General features: G+C 36.6%; 5 protein-coding genes and 1 long non-coding RNA gene across 9 annotated transcripts; 5 read left to right on the forward strand and 1 right to left on the reverse strand.

The window, feature by feature from the left end:
* The first annotated feature begins 2 nt into the window (after positions 1-2).
* On the forward strand, positions 3-3,196 carry LOC142553190 (ubiquitin-conjugating enzyme E2 28-like). Its single transcript, XM_075663256.1, has 4 exons — positions 3-344; positions 1,225-1,352; positions 1,689-1,793; positions 2,823-3,196. The coding sequence occupies exons 1-4, from the start codon at positions 275-277 to the stop codon at positions 2,964-2,966; spliced, it is 447 nt and encodes a 148-aa protein (XP_075519371.1). The 5' UTR covers positions 3-274; the 3' UTR covers positions 2,967-3,196.
* A 1,798-nt stretch (positions 3,197-4,994) lies between these two features.
* Positions 4,995-6,119, forward strand: LOC142520267 (ethylene-responsive transcription factor CRF6-like). Its single transcript, XM_075623270.1, has one exon. It carries the CDS (start codon positions 5,104-5,106, stop codon positions 6,004-6,006), a length of 903 nt encoding a protein of 300 aa, XP_075479385.1. The 5' UTR covers positions 4,995-5,103; the 3' UTR covers positions 6,007-6,119.
* A 699-nt stretch (positions 6,120-6,818) lies between these two features.
* LOC142553146 (mitochondrial carrier protein MTM1-like) lies at positions 6,819-10,932 on the forward strand. 3 transcript variants are annotated; one of them, XM_075663179.1, is made up of 10 exons: positions 6,820-7,289; positions 7,809-7,883; positions 8,140-8,253; positions 8,632-8,691; positions 8,775-8,945; positions 9,094-9,184; positions 9,311-9,402; positions 9,474-9,623; positions 10,001-10,059; positions 10,471-10,932. In XM_075663179.1, exons 1-10 carry the CDS (start codon positions 7,059-7,061, stop codon positions 10,601-10,603), a joined length of 1,176 nt encoding a protein of 391 aa, XP_075519294.1. In that variant the 5' UTR covers positions 6,820-7,058; the 3' UTR covers positions 10,604-10,932. The 3 variants fall into 3 exon arrangements, with proteins under 3 accessions (XP_075519287.1, XP_075519294.1, XP_075519302.1); XM_075663172.1 differs by having other exon boundaries at positions 6,819-7,289; positions 9,094-9,402; XM_075663187.1 differs by having other exon boundaries at positions 7,055-7,289; positions 7,814-7,883; positions 9,094-9,402.
* Positions 10,933-11,073: 141 nt separating this feature from the next.
* LOC142553164 (arabinogalactan protein 20-like) lies at positions 11,074-14,729 on the reverse strand. 2 transcript variants are annotated; one of them, XM_075663201.1, is made up of 4 exons: positions 12,877-13,018; positions 12,189-12,249; positions 11,399-11,516; positions 11,074-11,284 (listed from the first exon to the last, which is right to left on the reverse strand). In XM_075663201.1, the coding sequence occupies exons 1-4, from the start codon at positions 12,957-12,959 to the stop codon at positions 11,178-11,180; spliced, it is 369 nt and encodes a 122-aa protein (XP_075519316.1). In that variant the 5' UTR covers positions 12,960-13,018; the 3' UTR covers positions 11,074-11,177. The 2 variants fall into 2 exon arrangements, with proteins under 2 accessions (XP_075519316.1, XP_075519325.1); XM_075663210.1 differs by lacking the exons at positions 12,189-12,249; positions 12,877-13,018 and adding an exon at positions 14,545-14,729.
* On the forward strand, positions 11,450-13,561 carry LOC142553173 (uncharacterized). Its single transcript, XR_012821910.1, has 2 exons — positions 11,450-11,601; positions 12,196-13,561. It is a non-coding gene; the product is annotated as an uncharacterized LOC142553173 (long non-coding RNA).
* A 764-nt stretch (positions 14,730-15,493) lies between the features above and the next one.
* LOC142553177 (uncharacterized) lies at positions 15,494-18,180 on the forward strand. The gene is made up of 2 exons (XM_075663232.1): positions 15,494-17,877; positions 17,960-18,180. The coding sequence occupies exons 1-2, from the start codon at positions 15,975-15,977 to the stop codon at positions 18,109-18,111; spliced, it is 2,055 nt and encodes a 684-aa protein (XP_075519347.1). The 5' UTR covers positions 15,494-15,974; the 3' UTR covers positions 18,112-18,180.
* Positions 18,181-18,791: the final 611 nt, after the last annotated feature.

Consider the following 18,791-nt stretch of genomic DNA (forward strand, 5'->3'; position numbering starts at 1 on the left):
GAATGAAAATGCTCCACTGTCATTGAAGTTTCAAAACGAATGTAAAATAATATAAGCATTTATTCAGCTTAAAGTCGTCTGGTAGCGTCAAGAATCAGCAGCTGCCAGCGACCAGAAAAGAAAAAGAAAACTTTGCCAAGCATTCATCCTCTTTCTTTCATTAGCAACACGCACGTTAAATTCCCTTCATACATTTGCAATCCCCTTTGTCATCTTTCTTTTCTTTTTTTCTTTTGGTCAAAGTATCCAACAGATCGAATTTTTTTGTTGCTTGATGGCTTCGAAACGGATCTTGAAGGAGCTCAAGGATTTGCAGAAGGATCCTCCTACCTCCTGCAGTGCTGGTAAATCTTGGACCCTTCAAGATTTTTGTAATTTCTTTTTTCATTTTTGGGCTTATTTATGTTCTGTTTTTGGTTGTGCTTTTTGACTTATTATGCTTTGATCCAAGACATTATGATGTTGATCCGCATGTGTATTAACATTTTGCCCGTTGGGTTTGCGTGATTTTGTTGTTTTGACCATTTTTGGCAAGTAAAAAAATTATCTTGCCCCTGAAATTTTGTTTGTGGGCTTGGCGATGTTCACTCGTGTTTATTAAGGTGGAGATCAAGTTGTAATTATTTGTGTATGTATATGTTTCCTTGGTTGTGAAATTCTTATTAGGCTTCTTGGTATTTTTAAAAAAAAAACAGTGAGAAAAATTATCAATAATATGTGCTTGTTCCTGTGCAGGCAAACATTCAGTAGGAGGGTACTGATGATTGTTTTTAAATGATTGATTTATTGAATTTTTTTTGTGGGTGTGTTGATGTTGAGTCTTCTTTGTCCCAACCGAAACTTCATTGTAAAAATCGATTGAAAGTAGATTCAGTTCAACTATATTTCCACATCTTTGACCATAGAAAAACCAACAGAACTTTGTAACCTTGATATGGATCTTGCATAAAATTATAATTTGCTCGGAGTATGCATTTTCATCCCAATCACACTTACAAATCCTTTTACTTTTTTAAACTGATTGCTGAGTTGTAATCTCCCTCCTTTATTTGTTTTATGAGTATTAACACAGATATAGACGGTTTTAAGGTTTTTCATGTAAGTATTCATGGTTATTCTTACAATATTCATGGCAGAACAAGCTTTCGGCACCTGCAATTTCCTTCGTTCTTTTTCGTTTCAGGATCAAAGTTTGATATTCCTTTCTGTTGTTACATGTAACAGGACCTGTTGGTGAGGACATGTTTCACTGGCAAGCTACGATAATGGGACCACAAGACAGCCCTTATGCAGGAGGAGTATTCTTAGTTACTATTCATTTTCCCCCTGACTACCCATTTAAACCTCCAAAGGTATGACATTAATGAGATATATTTTGAGCTTTTGGTTTGTTGACTTGCTATTAGCAAAAGGAAAACAATTTTGGACGTTTATTTACTTTATCATTTGATATTGTAAATATCTGTAAGAATGTTCTGTTTACCTTTTGTTTTCGATGCAACCTTTTAGATTCTGTTGGACGTAGAGGGCTGGTCACACACACACACACACACACAAATGACATGCACATATAACAATGTATCTCATCATACGAACTCAAGCTTTTTTTTTCACGTACACCGCGTGATATTTTTGTTGAAATTGTAACGAACATACCTCTCCATTTGTTCGTGGTTGGACTCTTGTAGTTTGCATTCCGGACAAAAGTTTTTCACCCAAATATCAACAGTAATGGTAGCATTTGCCTTGACATCTTGAAGGAGCAGTGGAGTCCTGCCTTGACGATTTCCAAGGTTTTTTAATTGCTTGAATCCTTTTGTGTTATACGGCTGTGCCAAGTTTATATTTGTTGTAGATAGCCTCTATGTATTAGTAGGTACACAATTCACGAGACTCTTTAATCTGCATTTTGGCGCTCTGAACTATGAAAGGCATTTTTACTCACAATATGCACGGCCACTTGTGCCACAAATGTATGCATGTACTTGTGTAGGTACTTATGGCTCTCAAATTTTTCCGAATCTTATATTTATAAGCAATTAATTAAATACCACTCATATGTTTGATGGAACTTATAAGTCGCCCGTTAAGCAGTGGTAGACATGAAGACTGAGTTGGTAGAGGTGGCAAAAAAACATTTCTAACATTTTATTACAAATATACACTTAATTAATATATATTCTAGAAGAACTTAAGATTTCAGAGAGCCCAATGAACTAAAAGTGGAAGGATCGAAACTTGACTTGAAGTAGCGCTTCATAGCTTCAACTGACGCTGCATCTAGCCAACATCGACTCTCCTAACAGTTCGATCAACTTTAGGACTGGTCTCTGTGCCTTTATCACTCTCCTCGATAATATTCTCGATCATTTGTCTCTTTTGCTTCCTGCGCATCCGTCTTCAGGATGTTCTAGTAACAGGTTTTCACTTCTCAGTGAGTGAAAGATTTGTCATTCAGCTGTCGACGGACAAAGCCGGGACATCGACTGCAAACGGAGGATGGACTGCCCTTTGGTTCCCAAGCCCTTGACGGTTTGACCCAAAATTTGATCTTGATCTATTTGCGAAAGACTGTTAGAGAGTTTTGCTCATGTTCAGGGCGCATATAGGATCCATTTGATACCAATTTATTTATATGATATGGATTTTGCCATCTAATAACGATGAATTATTGGTGGAAAAGCGGATCAAAATTCTATTCTATATTCTCAGAATTCTTGGTTATCATGGTCGCTTTTGAGTCATCATCTCTGTTTCTTGAAGTTGAATTCATGTCTATTTCCTGTGGTTTTGATCATGGTTTTCCCTCGCTTCATTTCCAGGTTTTACTCTCAATCTGTTCCCTTTTGACGGATCCAAACCCGGACGATCCCTTGGTCCCAGAAATCGCTCATATGTACAAGACAGATAGATCCAAGTACGAGCAAACTGCTAGGAGCTGGACCCAAAAGTATGCCATGGGTTAGTCTCATTGGTGGCTGCTGGTTTGTGTCGCTTTATCTTTTGCTTAAACTGATGCAATGGTGGTTTGAATTGTTTATAGGAAATGGTTGTTGGTAATATTTGACTGGTTATATGATTTATTCAGTATGTTTAATCTGTAAGGTCGACTCACTTTATTTATATTAATTCAATGTTGAAATAACAAGGTTCTTATCTTAAAACTGTAATGGATTCAAGGATCATCTTTGCTCAATATATATATATATATATATATATATACCCTTGAATTAAAATTTTCAAAATAGAGTGTGCCAACATGCCATTATACTACGCTTTAATGGTATGTATGCACAAACATAATCTTGAAATAGAGTAACAATCAAAATTGACATCATGAAACTTTATGCAATCGTGTTATGAGTTAATTTTATCATATAAATATTTTTTTGATTTTATTTATGAAAATATTATTTTTATGTTAAAATTCTTGCTTTTGAGAGGAATATATTATTTTAATATGAATTTATTAATTATTCAATTTAAATTAGAAAATATGTATATGGAATGAGTAGGTATCTTGTGATACTGTCTCACGAATTTTTATCTGTGAGACGGGTCAATTCTACCGATATTCACAATAAAATCAATACTCTTAGCATAAAAAATAAATTTTTTCATGGATGACTCAAATAAGAGATCTGTCTCACAAAATACAATCCGTGAAGACTTCTCATGTAAGTTTTTGTAATATGTAATATGGCTGTGAAAGGAACCCAAAAAAAAAAAAAATAGAGAGAAAGAACAAAGACAAATTATCTCAAAATGCTTAATTTTTTTGAACAAATCTCAACTGCTCCGAATAATTCAGAAGTCGGCTTATTATTATTATTATTATTATTACTACAGAAGTCGTCTCGTTTAATTCAATGAAGATGGGGCTTATAATTTATGTGGCATCAACTTGGAGTCGGCCAATGAAATATTTTTGCTTGAAGCCCAAGCTTATTCTATTATTAGTTCGAATTCAATGCATCATCATAACAGTCTTCCTTAAACTATATTCTAAAATTTGGAAAAAAAAAAATTAGAACATAAAAACTCTTACGAGACATTCTCAAATATCAATTTTGTGAGATATATATTCTATTTAGATCATTCATGAACAAATATTATTTTTTATGTAATAAGTCTGAGCAAAATTGACGTGTATGATATCATTTCACAACCTATTCATTTCAGAAAGGTGTAGGTTGTTGGTCATCTTTGATTTAATAATTTCACCGGGGACAATTTATGCATGTTTCTGACCTTTTATACGTTTTCTTTTGGTGTGTCTGATAAACATTAAATAAAAAAAAAGATTAATAAAATAAAACTATTAATTTTTTTTACGTAAGTGTGTGAGAGTTGTAAGCACAAAATATTTCCTCAACTTGGGGTGAAATTTTGTATTGTGATTATAATTTATACAATCAATTAAAATAACAATTGATACATTAATTTAGTTGCATAAAAGAGAATTCCATGCTCTTATGTTATAGTAAATATGCATGGCAAGAAACATGCTTGGGGTGCAAGTACGAATGATTCTAACTCGAAAGGTTGATTATTTATAAGCACACCTAACTTCAATATTTATTATTAACTATTTTTGGAAGACAATCACGGAAAATTATAGCATCAACCGTACGTACGTAATGAAAGATAAGGGGGAAAATATATAAAATATAAAAGTGCGTTTTCTTAATTGAACAAATTATCTTTATCAACTATGAAAAAGAATTTGAGAACTTTATTTTGAAAAATTCAAATTAAATCAATCAATTAATAAAAATGAATGAGTCTATCGGTCGTGTCTGTCCATATCTAGAAGAAAAAATAATAATTTTGAAATTAAAAATAATATTTTTTCATAATCGAATCGCGGTGTTGTAATGTTTTTTTTTGAATGCGTTCGTGACTTCTTCATGGCCTTTTTGACTCTTATAAATTCATTCATTCATCGTCACTTCTCGAAAATAAATACATTTTTCTCAGAGTTAATTAATTTAATCCGTCTTCTACGCATTCAAGGTCTTCAGTTCAATAATCTTCGTCCCGTTTTCGCTGCTTTTCAACTTCTTCATGTGACAATTCAGAGATTTTTGATACAACAGAGAAATGATTCCAAAAGACACGAAACGCATCAAGTATTCAGTTCATACAACCATTACCACGAAGGTGGTTTCTCCGCCGTCATTGAAGGAGACATGCAAAGGTAGCTTCAGCTCCAAAACGCCACGTTTGGTGCGAATTTCTGTTACTGATTACGAAGCTACCGATTCTTCGGGCGATGAAAGTCAAAGGGACCACCATTATTGGCGAGTGAGGAAGCTTATGAATGAAGTTAGGATGGAGATAAATGGTAATGACAGCAGCGTAAATGTTAAGAACAAGAAGAAGAAACAGAGGCCGATGCAGGAGCATCGTTTGGTTGGTGAGGGGAAGAAGTTCAGGGGAGTCAGGCGGCGGACGTGGGGTAAATGGGCTGCGGAGATACGTGATCCGATGCAGCGGACGAGGGTTTGGCTCGGGACTTACGATACGGCGGAGGAGGCAGCTCTGGTTTACGACGAAGCGGCGATCCGAATACACGGCCCGAAAGCTTTTACAAACTTCATAACACCTCCGGAGAGGGCATCGGTGGCGAGTGGTTCCGGATTGATTTCTGTTTCTGGCTATGATTCCGGCAAGGAGGAATCCTGTCACGAGAAAAATTGCTCACCCATCTCTGTTTCGAGGTTTAGCGACAATCATGACACGGTTCGGTCTGCCGAAGATCCAGCTCGGTCCGAGGCCAAGAACGCTAGTGAAAAAATGGTTGAACCGGGAGAAATGGATTTCTCGATGGACGATTATCTACCGTTGGATCAATATTTCTTGAAAGATTGCTTTGATTTTCGATCTCCTTTGCCAATAGTTTACGAGGAAATTAGGTCTGTGGAGCAAAAGTTTGATGGATTTGATGATTTCGAATCTTCAGCATGGGATGTGAATGAATTCTTTACATATTTGGATGAATAATTCTGAATTGTGCAGTCATTGGATTTTTCCGTTGTCAATATTGAGTTTTAAAGATTGTAATTTGGTATTTGAAGCCTGGTCGAGTAGATGTATTTGTATCATCTGTGCAATTTATCTACAACAATCACATGCATTAATATGCTTGATCATATTTCTAAATGATGTTCAATTGTTTAATTTTTTTAAGATTTTATTTAAATTTTCACAGCAAAAATTTGTGTGAGACGGTCTCACGGGTCGTATTTTGTGAGACAAATATCTTATTTGGGTCATCCATGAAAAAATATTATTTTTTATGCTAAGCGTATTACTTTTTATTGTGAATATCAGTAGGGTTGACCCGTCTCATAGATAAAGATTCGTGGGATCGTCTTACAAGAAAACTATCCAATTATCACAGTGATCAATCTCAATGCATGTGTGTGATTACAGTTTAGTTCAATTTCAAATAAATTTTCAAACCAAGTCAAACTTTGAAAACTTTATAACTAAACCATGAATTTCGGTTTAGTTTAGATGATTAATTTTAAATTTTGAGTTTTATATTGAATTAGTTTTGTAGTTTGAAAAATGTAGAAAGTGATAATGGATGAAAGCAGAGTGAATATTTTATTTGATTGTATAGTAAAATGTTTTAATTATAATACAATTAAGTAAAATACTTGCTCATGTTACACGATTTCACGTATTATAAAAAAAAACCGTACAATTTTTTTTTATACAATTGATTTTAAAACCGATTCATGCGAATCGATTTAATTTTACACTTGGTTCGATTTGTTTGCTGATCACCGCCTTGGAATTAAAATAGTGATTCGAGTTGGACAAGTTGAAATCGCTGATCCGTCTCCCGCGTATGGCTCCCTTGTTTCCACGCCACGAATCACACCTTTCTTACTCTCCCAGATTCTCTTCTTTCTTCTCTATGCAATATTATTTTGGAGAAAATTAAAGTGCCAAATTCTAAATAAGAAAACCGATTAATTACTTGATATTTGCTGGTAATTTCCTTTCAATTCTTGCAGAAACTGGGGGAAGATATTTGATTTTTAATGGTGGGTTCAGCCAGACAAGGTCTGCCTTCATGGATTGGAGCAGCGACAGCTACAAGAAAAATGGAATTGGATAATGATAATAATATGGTGAAAGAGGAATCTTTAGCCAAAGGATCATCGAACCCGAAGATTTCTGATGCGGATTTGAGTTTTGGGGAGAGGGCGTTCTCTGCTGCCGGCGCCGCCGTGATATCTTCAATCATCGTCAACCCTCTTGATGTTGCCAAGGTGTTTGTCGAAATGATGCATTTGTCGAATTTTGTATTCGTTGTTTTTTTATGGGGAGAGTGTGTAGTTTTATTAGCTTTGAGTATGCCATGGGGTTTAATTTACGAGCTAAATGGTTTGATGCATTTTACTTGATTGTTTGATTATTCTATGGATACCTAATGTTAGTGAATGGCCATAAGGCCCCCATTTAGCCGGAGGTTCAAAATTTGCCAGGTGGAGTTTTCTTGTGTTTGGAGATATTCCCTGATCCTCTCTGTTTCAGATTTTGCCCTTTTGGACTCATTTAACCTCTTAGTCTACGTTACCTAACAGTTCTCCCTTGTGCATCAGATTCTCAGATTCTCATGGGTTTGTTGGGCGTGCTTCAATGTGGTTGTGTGTCCTTTTTTTTGGATTTTTTTAATGTGGCATTTGCAAAGTGGATTTCCTTTTGCTTTGACAGAGGAAGCTTTCTTGTTCATTAGACTTGTGTTGGCTGATAATTTTTTCTGCTTAGTTTATATGCTAATTTTCCAGGTCAGGTTGCAAGCTCAGGCAGCTGGGGTGCCCTGTGATGGCTTCCATCAAATGGCATGCTTTGCATCAAGCACGGTATGAGAGCCTAAATTTTTTGTACAGAATGCACATATTCATCAAACCATTCGAGTTGCAAAGGGATTCCTGGTCCAGAATTTGTAAACATCGCCGTGGCTTATGTTTGTAGCACACTAGGCTTCCTCATCAGTAAACATTATTAGTTGCATTCCTATGTTCTCTTCCACTTCGTGGGTCACTTATAATAGTCCTTTCCTTCCCTTCATCACAAGCTATGTTTTGATAGAGGTTTGGACCCCATTCTTGGATTCAGATGTTGCAAGACGTGAAGTATATGCCATCATCAGCTTTCACCCAACCAACATGCTCCCCTGAGTGCACCCGATACAAAGGAACTTTGGATGTATTCTACAAAGTGATGCGACAGGTTGGTGAAGTAATTGTTTTTTCATTTGATTCATCTGAAGCATCTTCAAAATTTTCTTATGGTGTCTTCTGACTTCATAATTCATTCTCAGAAATATTATTTTGGTTTGAAATGAGCAATTCTCTTATCTAAATGGAAATTGAATCAAGTTAAAGTCAGTATAAATTCTGAAGCTTGCCAATTTGAGGTTCTCTTAATTTTATACTTCAAATACCACATTTATATGGAAAACGGATATAAGAACTATTACCATATCATGAATATAACTTATCAAAGCGCTAAAATATATGTTGGTTTTATCTAGAGGCTTTAAAACATTCGGCATTTCCAAATTTATCTTCATTTGGTTAAATGAGCTAAGAACGTGAAATCATCCAGGAAGGATTCTTACGATTGTGGACAGGAACTAATGCCAGTTTAGCCCTTGCAGTCCCTACTGTAAGTTTCTTTCTTAAATGCTACGGTGGGCAAATTATTTATTTACGACTTCATGCTGAAGTCCTTTTGTGTCTTATTTGTAGGTGGGAATTTATATGCCTCTGTATGATATTTTCTGCAATTACATGGAAGAGCTTACATCGCAGAATGCTCCAACGATGACTCCATATTCTCCTCTAGTTGCTGGTTCCTTAGCACGCTCTGTAGCATGCATAACTTGTTATCCCGTTGAGCTTGTCAGAACACGTATGCAGGTACTTTATATTTCATAAGAGGGGGAAAAGAGCACATCTTTTCATGTTAAATATACACCTAATTTACCAATCATGTATATGTGATATTGGAGACTTGTTTTGGCAAGGACATTCTTTTGTGTATTTATGGCGATCTTTTTGGTCACAGGCATTCAAGCACAACCAAGCTAGTGTGAAACCTCCAGGAGTGTGGAAAACTTTGATAGATGCTGTCTCCAACATCAAAAATCCTCAAGCTTGTAGGATATCATTTGTAGCTTATATTTTTATGTTTGTATCAACTATATGTTTCATGATTGTGTTTGGAAGAGAATTTCCAGTTTCTCCCTACTGGACCAGTATACTTATGGTTAAAATTGAAACAGTTCAAAGCTACCGTATCCTATGGACTGGGCTTGGCGCACAACTAGCGCGCGATGTTCCATTTTCTGCTGTTTGCTGGTCATTGCTTGAGCCAGTAAGAACTTTATTTCCGCGCTGAGTGTAATTATAATGTCATGATATTTTATGTTTACTCATTTTATGCAGTTCCGAAGGAGAATTCTGAGTGGGATAGGTAATGAAGCCAGTTTACCCAGTGTCCTTGGGGTAAACTTCGGCGCAGGTTTTGTGGCAGGAAGCATAGCAGCTGCTAGCACGTGTCCTCTAGATGTTGCTCGCACCCGGCGACAAATAGAGGTTGATAATTTTTTTTAATATTAAATTTGTAATGGTTGATTGATAAAATGGGTGCATGATTGAAATCAGAGAGCACATTTAGCACTTAATCGATGCAAGATTTTGGTAATGCATGGTAATCAGTAGTCCTGATTTTGCAATAATTTTTTAGTTTTTCTTCCTTTCTTTGGTGGTATCCGTGTATTGCTCTTCTCCGCCACATGATTGTTTTTGCATGTGAAAAATTTGAGACAGGAACCAAATATGAAATGCAGGGGGATGTAGATTAGATCTATAGACGAAAGTTAATCCTGCCATGGACAACATCTGCTTGAATATGATTTCTTTAGTGATTCCTCCATTTCTCGACTGTGATTATTTATGCTCTGGCGTTTCAGAAAGATCCCAAACGAGTATTGACGATGACCACGAGGCAGACTTTGGTTGAAATCTGGAGGTATTAATCAGACTTCCTATCACTTTCATACTCTTGCATAACATCTCGACATTATACAGTTTGAAAAGAAAGTCCTACGCATGCGGAAAAGTTGTTACCCGATGAAAGTTCTTGGCCATTAATGAAATCTATTTTGATGCATCACATTCAGAATTTTCTGTCTCGGTCAATTTCCATAAACTGGATTCATGAATGAACTGGTAAAAGATGTTCCAAGAAACCATTCCTTGCAAAAATTTCATCCAACTCTTTCTTACTCATAATGAACGGTCGCAACAATATAGCAAAAATGCTTTTATTGGTATACTAAAGATTGGAAGGATAGTCTCTCTTTTGAATTTTGCTAGGGTTATCATATCTTACTGCTTAAAGCCTCGACTATTCTGAAGTATCCCTTGGCTTGTTGTGTAGGGATGGAGGTATAAAGGGATTATTTACGGGGGCTGGGCCTCGAGTTGCTCGAGCCGGTCCTTCGGTGGGGATTGTGGTATCTTTTTATGAAGTTGTAAAGCATGCCTTACATAATAGACAGTTGACGGAGTAAATATGGAAGAGATTGCTAACTTCTGAACAGGAATTCATGACATCGATTAAGGAATAAGATACTACTTGATATATATACTCAGCTGATGCATTCATCTGAACATTTGATATGGTTGTTTTGAAGCCAGTTAACCTTCCTTTTGGGAGTTGGCTGGATACAAATGAGCATATGGGAAGTTGGCTTGATTTATGAATTGGCAGTTGGATCATTGTCGTTGCATTGCCTTCAATTCTTATCTTGTTGGAGATGTAAAGTGTATGTACAGTTGCATACAATACAGCGTTGTATGTTAGTTTTTTGGTGGTTAATAAAGTTGCGATCTTTTATCTCGTTTTTTTGCAGACTCATACTAATATCATAGCACTTTAACAAGAACCAACTCTCGTTCGCTAAGGCAGGTTTCGGAGATGGAATTGCAATATACTATGCCATGGAATATGAAATGATGGAAAACATGGAATATGAAATGATGAAAAACAAAATACTCGAGCATGAAATGGGTAGCAGAAGAGTTGCATTGAACAAAAACCAAATGGTTCAATCCATCGATATCTTATGTACAAGAAACCAACTCTTAGGAAAAGTAGTAGGAAGACGATGTATCCATTGGGTGGATGAGATACGTGAGCACTAGTGCCACCAACATCAGTACACAGGATATCCCTTGATCAATTGCATTGCCTGCAAATATTTTCACCCACAATCACAGAATAGAAAGGAAAAACAAAAACATACTTTGTGAGTTATGATTCGGTTTTGAACGAACGAATTTTGGCAGCAAGAAATGGTACGTACCGTCGCTGGAAGGGCCCGGAGCAGGAGCCAAATCCAGCGCTCGAGAAAACGGGATGACATTGCCGGAGGGAAACGCGAAGATCGCCATTAATCCGAGGTGAAACCATGCCATTGCTATCTGACGATGAACGTGAGTAGGAAATCGTTGAAGGGGTTTTTATGGTGTTCATTATCGATGAGAGAGAGATCAGGGGTCCCGCCATGTGCCACCTTTCTCTCTGTCTCTCCCTCTGTCTGATAATGCCAGATGAGAAATTGCTGCTGTCAGACCAACAACCTTTTTACCACAATTTCAAAATTCATTTTTGTCATAGTTTCCATTTTTCAACTTCCTATTTCAAAAATCTTAAAAAAATACTAAAGCAAAAGCCCGAGGGCCCGTATCCTTGACTTCAACAAGAGTAAGTTATCAACGATATCGAAAATTCCCAAATAAAAGTTAATTCAAATGAAAGAATTAGCTATCTTGACCTAAAAAAAAGAAGCCAAGATTTAGCTTTGGCAGAAACACATCGTATTCTGGCAATAGTAGCAGCCCTTTGACTCGAACTTGAATTTTGCCACACCAAAGTTTATAATTACTGTTACTCATCCACGTATTCTCTCTCTCCTTCTCTATGTGTGTGTTTTTCGCCAAAATATGAATGCTCGAACAAATTTTCGTCAGAATTTACGTGGGATTCTTACGTTATAGTTTCCATTTCCTACACATCACGTTCATGAATTCCAGCCACTCGTATTTTCTCAAAAACACAAATCAATAGCTCTTGCAAGTTACAAAGTTGCTTACAAGGAAGATGGTCTCCGCCCCACCGACACTTTCCAGGACTGCTTTTGCTGTCATGGGCAAACTACATATGCACAGGCATCACCCAGATAAAAATTACCAAAAACAGATGAAAATGTGCAAGGTCAACACCACTTAAGTCCCATAAAAAAGCCAAGGACTAGCTATAACAAGATCCTAGCCTAGGACAGCATGAAAAGTAGGAGTCCGAGGATAAATGGACAAGAAGCAACATTATGTCACCATTGTCAGCAACATAGCCATGGATGTGGAATATAACAGTTGAAAAGAAAGAAGTGAAACGTTTTGCTTTTATTCTGTACCTTTTCTTTCAAACATGAAATATTTAGGAGGTGAATAGCAAAAAAAGTGAGCAGTAAATGTAATAGACAGTAAGAAAGCGGAAGAAAAAGATTTGACATAGAAAACCAGGCACCGACCATATAAAGCAAGCCCAATGATGCTTCAATCTTCCAACCAATCCTCAGGCAAATTCTAGTTTTAAGGAAAGTTCTGTTTCATACTAATCAAAATATTTTCTTCTCGAAAATGGGTCACCCAACAATCAAAACACATATTCGTGAACCACGAGACTAACAGAACGGTGGAGCTCCTATTCAAAACTACAGAACAAGTTGAGATATTGTATCCATCAAAAAATGTAGCCACGATGGTCATTTCTCAAACTTACTTGAAATGCCATCCAAGGCAATCCGAGCCATGCTGATGAATATTGCACCAAATCTTGAAAAAAAGGAATATGCTACTCATCATAGACTATTATCGTAGCAGCACAAAATGAACTTTTAATTAACAGTCATAAGAAGTACGAAGCCAAATTCAAAATATGCTTTGGCATTTCATATTGATGTTAATTCAGTTATTTCAACTTTTGAAAACGCTAAAGAAAACCGAAATTATGGAGCCACAAAATGTAGCTTTTAGCAACTTTTCTTTGAAAGTTAAAAAATATTCTTCAACTGTTATATACCCAAATAATAACTACTTCCACCTTTGTGCAGACAGGTACACTAAAAAGCTTGTTTAATGATCTGGTATGTTTTAAAGCTAAATGATTTTGTATCTGAAGTGTAAACGTACTCTGTAAATTGTCCTTTTCTCCTTAAAGCAAGCATTATCCAGATAAATTCGGAGAATGCAAGGCATGTGTGAATAGCAGTGTCATTACCAATCATATCAAGAAGGGTTGCTGGTGAGGCCAAGACCTAGGGTGCTGAACCATAGAAGTTCTACTATCGGCAAATATTTACACTTGCTATGTTAGACTGTTTTCGAAGAGAAAGCTTTATAATTTGCGGTGGATGGATATTTGTTTCTCACTTTACTGGTACATGGTACGGCTATGAATCAGGTGCTTCTGGGATCTTTTTGGTTTTGCACCTGCCTCATATTGGTGTTCGTGTATATCTGGTAAATTGACCTATTAGATATCAGGGTATACTAATTGTTGGTTGACTTATGATTATCATCTTTAATAAAAGTGCTCATGTATTGAGTTGAATGATGCCCCCAATATTAGCTATTGCCTTTTTTGACATAGACGCGAGGCTGTGGAGAAGCTTTTTGTGACTCAAATCATTTCATAACCGACACAGGGTAATATCGGGCCTTCTATTTGCTTGTCTTTCTGTACAGGCTAGTGTTTACAAGTAATTCTTTTTGAAGGAGAACAATGATAGCAAAGGAAGTTGCAACGATAAAATTTGATAAAACTTCTTCTCTACAACAAACAAAAACCTAAAGCAAAAAAATAGCCCATTAAATGCTGCCTCCTACTAGACGTAGACTAGTCATCTACTAAATTTACTTTTTTGCAAAGAGTTTCTGATTCTTAACTTGCAACTTCAGTTTAACCAAATGGGTCATCTTTCTTAACGCAAGACGACACAATTCATGTCTGAAGTCTGGGAAAAAAATGGAAACTCAACCGGGATGAAGCTTCAAATGGTTCGAATTTATCTCTATAAATGTTGAATTAAAGCATCATATACAACTGAAACCAAGAAAATAGATGTAAAAAGGCACCATTAAAACAAGAATTTTGATGTTAAATTCAAGTGAATTAATAAAGCATATAATAACAGCTATTATATATGAAGTGCCTTAAAGACTTTAGCAAGAGACGGCACAGTGGCGTTGCTGCTCTGTGATAATCTTAACAATATTCCATTCCAAAAACCGACAAATCAACAACCTTTTGCTCCAAAAATCATGCAACCATCTAAATATTTTCACCCAAACACATCTGCAATGGATCAAGATTCAAACTTTGAGCTGTGATTCAGAGGTGAGTTGCACCTGACCTGAGAGCTTGTCAAGAATCGAAGAGACAACGTACCCGCTACCGCTGCATCCCCAGATGTCCACCTTCACCGTGTTCGGCAAACTGTAGGATAAATCGTTCGCTTGAACATCGAATTTGACGAGGACTTTTCGGTTATCTGATTAGGGACAACTCTCGGTTATGTAGTTTAAATAGGAGTCAGAATTGATGTGAAAGTTGAGGCTAGTATTTGTGGCAAAAAAACACAAAACATAGTAAATAAAAAATCTGCGTATTGGTTTTTTTTTCTTTTTGAAAAAAAAAATTTAATAAAGAAAAATGGCATTGAACTTGCAGAAATTAATGGTCCAAAATTAATATTCAACTCACTTTAGGGTGTCAAAATCAGACACGACCCACCAACCCAACACGATTTAACCCGAAAAAAATCAGGTTTGGGTTTGGGATTTTCGAGTTCGGGTCAGATCGGGTTGGACCCGATAGCTGACCCGAAAAAAATGATCGGATTGAGTTGGATTCGGGTCAACCCGGGTTGACCTGAAAATTTTATATTTTTTTCGAAAAAATATAATTAATAAATATTGCCTATATTTTTATATATTGTATGTGTGAAAAAATATTTATTATATATTTATATCATAAATTTTATAATTTATTATTTATTTTGAATATTTTTTATTTTTAAAATAATAATTTATTTGATTTAGTAAATATATTTTATTTTTCTACAATTAAATTTTCAAATTTAAATCATATATATGAGAGAGATTTTATTATTATGTTTAAATTATAATATAAGTATTATTTTTTTTGAATTTTATTTAATTTTTTTAAAAAAAATTCAAAATCAGGTTATACGGGTTGATGGGGTTGATTTGGATTCAAGTTCGGGTTGAGAGTTTTCGGGTTAGCTCGGGTTCGGGTTGGGTTCGGGTTGAGTAATGTTTGAATAGTACTGTTGCTCAACCCGACCCCGAATTGACACCCCTGACGCACTCTATATTGAGAGATTATCCAATGAAATGGTTCGATTCCGAAACCCAATTTCTCTCCCATTTCTATTAGTTTTGTAGAAAAACTAGTATTAAATTAAATGGTCCAAACATGCAAATTAAATGACACGCTGAGCCTCCTCCAAAAACAATCCTTAAAATCTGCCATGTGTTCTTTTTGGGGACACATACATTGGAAATCTCGAATCTTGTTGCATTTCTTTCATTTCTCCCGATTGTAGATTCAACCAAGATCACATATTGAACCTTTAGAATCCTTTGATGTCCTGAATGATACAATTTATTCAAAATGAGGGCCAAGAAGCTCAGTTTCATCTCAATGATCGAATAGGTTGTTCGGTTCCTGATGATCAGATTGCTGGTTGACAGGCATATAGATCCATTTCCAAAATTCTATTTTGGCATCAACGTGTAGCTAATCCAAATCCATCGTCAAATATTCTATCCTTGGATCTGTGTGTAATATCAGGAATGGAGCAATTCAGGCAGATTGGAGAGGCCGTAGGAAGTTTAAATGCTCTGATGGTATTCAAAAACAACATATTTAACCAGAGGCAATGCTGTTTATTGGTTGATATGTTCAATTCAGGATATAACACAATTGCAGAGGAAATGAAACAAAACCTGAGATTCGAAGAGAAGAGCACAAAATGGAAAATCATTGAAAATCCATTAAGGGATCTGCTTAGAACATTCAAAGAAGGAGAATTTTACATCAGGCAGTGCTTGGAACCGAAGGACTGGTGGGCTAAAGCCATTTATCTTTATCAGAATGCCGACTGTGTTGAGTTTCATATACACAACTTGCTCAGTTGCATTCCGGTGGTCATTGAAGCAATCGAAATGGCTGGGGAGATATCGGGTTGGGATCAAGATGAGATACAGAAGAGAAAGGCTGTTTATTCTCTCAAGTATCAGAAAGATTGGAAAGACCCCAGAATTTTTGAGTGGAAATTTGGAAATAAGTACTTGGTTTCTCAAGATTTTAGTACTCATTTGGATTCGGTTTGGAACGAAGATAGATGGTTACTGCTAAAGATGATTCAAGAAAAGAAAAGATCAGGTTCTTTAACTTCGAAGAGGGATAACCGTCTAGCAGATCTTCTTTTGACAAACTTGACTGCTTCAGAAACGACAGAGGATAAACTGTTACCTTCCTCTACTTTAGTGAACTCCAAAGATTACCAGGTACGGAGGCGGTTGGGGAGTGGAAGCCAATATAAAGAGATTCAATGGCTCGGTGAAAGCTTTGCTTTAAGGCACTTCTTTGGGGATATCGAACCGTTAATTCCTGATATTTCAAAGGAATTAAGCCTTTCTCATCCGAACATAATGCATGTTATCTGCAGCTTCGCAGATGAGGAAAAGAAAGAGTGTTTCTTGGTTATGGAACTCATGAATAGAGACCTTTCAAGTTATATCAAGGAAATATGCGGGGCAAGAAAACGGATACCTTTCTCTCTTCCGGTTGCAGTTGATCTAATGCTGCAAATAGCGAGAGGCATGGAATATCTCCACTCAAAGAAAATCTACCATGGAGAGTTGAACCTTGCCAGCATACTTGTAAAAGCAAGAAATGGCAACTCGGATGGATACTTACATGCCAAAGTATCGGGTTTTGGCCTATCGGCTTCTATTAGTCTCAACCAGAAGAAGACCTCCACAAATCAGAATGCACAACCTCCAGTCATCTGGTACGCTCCAGAAGTACTATCTGAGCAGGGATATTTTGGAGATGGAGGAAACTTTAAGTATACAGAGAAGTGTGATGTTTACAGTTTTGGGATGATATGTTTTGAGATTGTAACTGGTAAAGTCCCTTTCGAAGATGCCCATCTTCAAGGAGATAAAATGAGCCGCAACATAAGGGCAGGAGAGAGGCCATTATTCCCGTTTCATTCGCCTAAATACATCACAAACTTAACAAAGAAGTGCTGGCACGCGGATCCGAGTCAACGGCCTAGTTTCTCATCTCTCTGTCGAATTCTTCGCTATATCAAGCGTTTCTTGGCAATGAATCCTGAACTCAGCCAAACAGACCTGCCAATGCCCCCAGTGGACTTTGTCGACATCGAGGCAGGGATTGTAAAAAGCTTTCCTTATATGGGGTATTCAAATTTTCAGTCTGTATCCCAAATCCCATTCCAAATGTTTGTATACAGAGTCACGGAGCGGGAGAGAACCTGTGCAACTCACAGAGATAACTCTGAATCAGGCAGTGAAGAAACTTCAGCATATGGAGATGAGAACATAACAGTGGAGGACCCCTTCGCTTCGCCAACAGAAAGAAGATCCTTGCCTTCTCCTGAAATTATGATCAGGAAGCTTTCATTATCAAAGAAATCATTAGAAGTCAAGACCAACAAACAACCAGGTTATCAATTCACCAAATTCTCTTATGTTGCATTTTTTTACTCTCTTCTGTTAGGGAAAATTTTTATGAACCGTTTTAACAGGGACGCCTAGGGGAAGGTCGGTGAGACCTCCACCAATAACACCAAGGGGACGTAGTATCAGTTTGCGTTTGAATTCCGAAAGTCAGTTGATGACCATGAGTCCTAGAACAAGGAGGACATCCGGTCACGTATCAGATTCCGAACTGTCTTGATCTGCCATGCCCTTTGAATAGAAGTTTGATCCTAACCAAAGTAGAAACACTTTTGTAGGTACAGCTAATGATTTCTAGCCTTGTCACTTTCGATTTTCCGTCTCTGGTTAGGTTTTTCCCCGTGTTCCATACAATTTCAACGCTCGAAAATTGTCATCTTGTCTCGAGCGTATGACGTGAAAATATGTACATTTACCCAATAATACAGTTGAATAGGCCAAATTATGTTGTTTGCACACTTTCTATTTTTGACATCGATTTTAACATCATAATATACGATGATGGTATTATGTCCTGCAAAAAAATTTTCTCTGCAGTTTCTGGTGATGAATAATTAATTCAATAGTTCTGCTGAATTGAGTGCTTCAAATTTCTTTTATCGGTACTTGTATAGAACAGATTGCTTGCAAGCAAATTGGAGATGAATTTTTGTTTTTGGCGAGTCAACTTCATTTTGTCAGCTACTGCAGCTGTAAAGATGAATCTTGGCATGCATCCACAGCAAAGACATTGCAATTGTACCTACAGAAATATATGAGAATGAAAGCAGCGTAATGATCTTTCGTTGTGGCAATGGTTTGAAAAACGATAGCTCTATATGAGTCCATGACTATATGTTCTTTCTGCAAAATTGACTGATTTTTAAGAAGAGAACGCCATTCTTTATTCGATCACTTAAT

This window comes from Primulina tabacum, chromosome 1, assembly GCF_025594145.1.
Source record: "Primulina tabacum isolate GXHZ01 chromosome 1, ASM2559414v2, whole genome shotgun sequence".
NCBI lineage: Eukaryota > Viridiplantae > Streptophyta > Magnoliopsida > Lamiales > Gesneriaceae > Primulina > Primulina tabacum.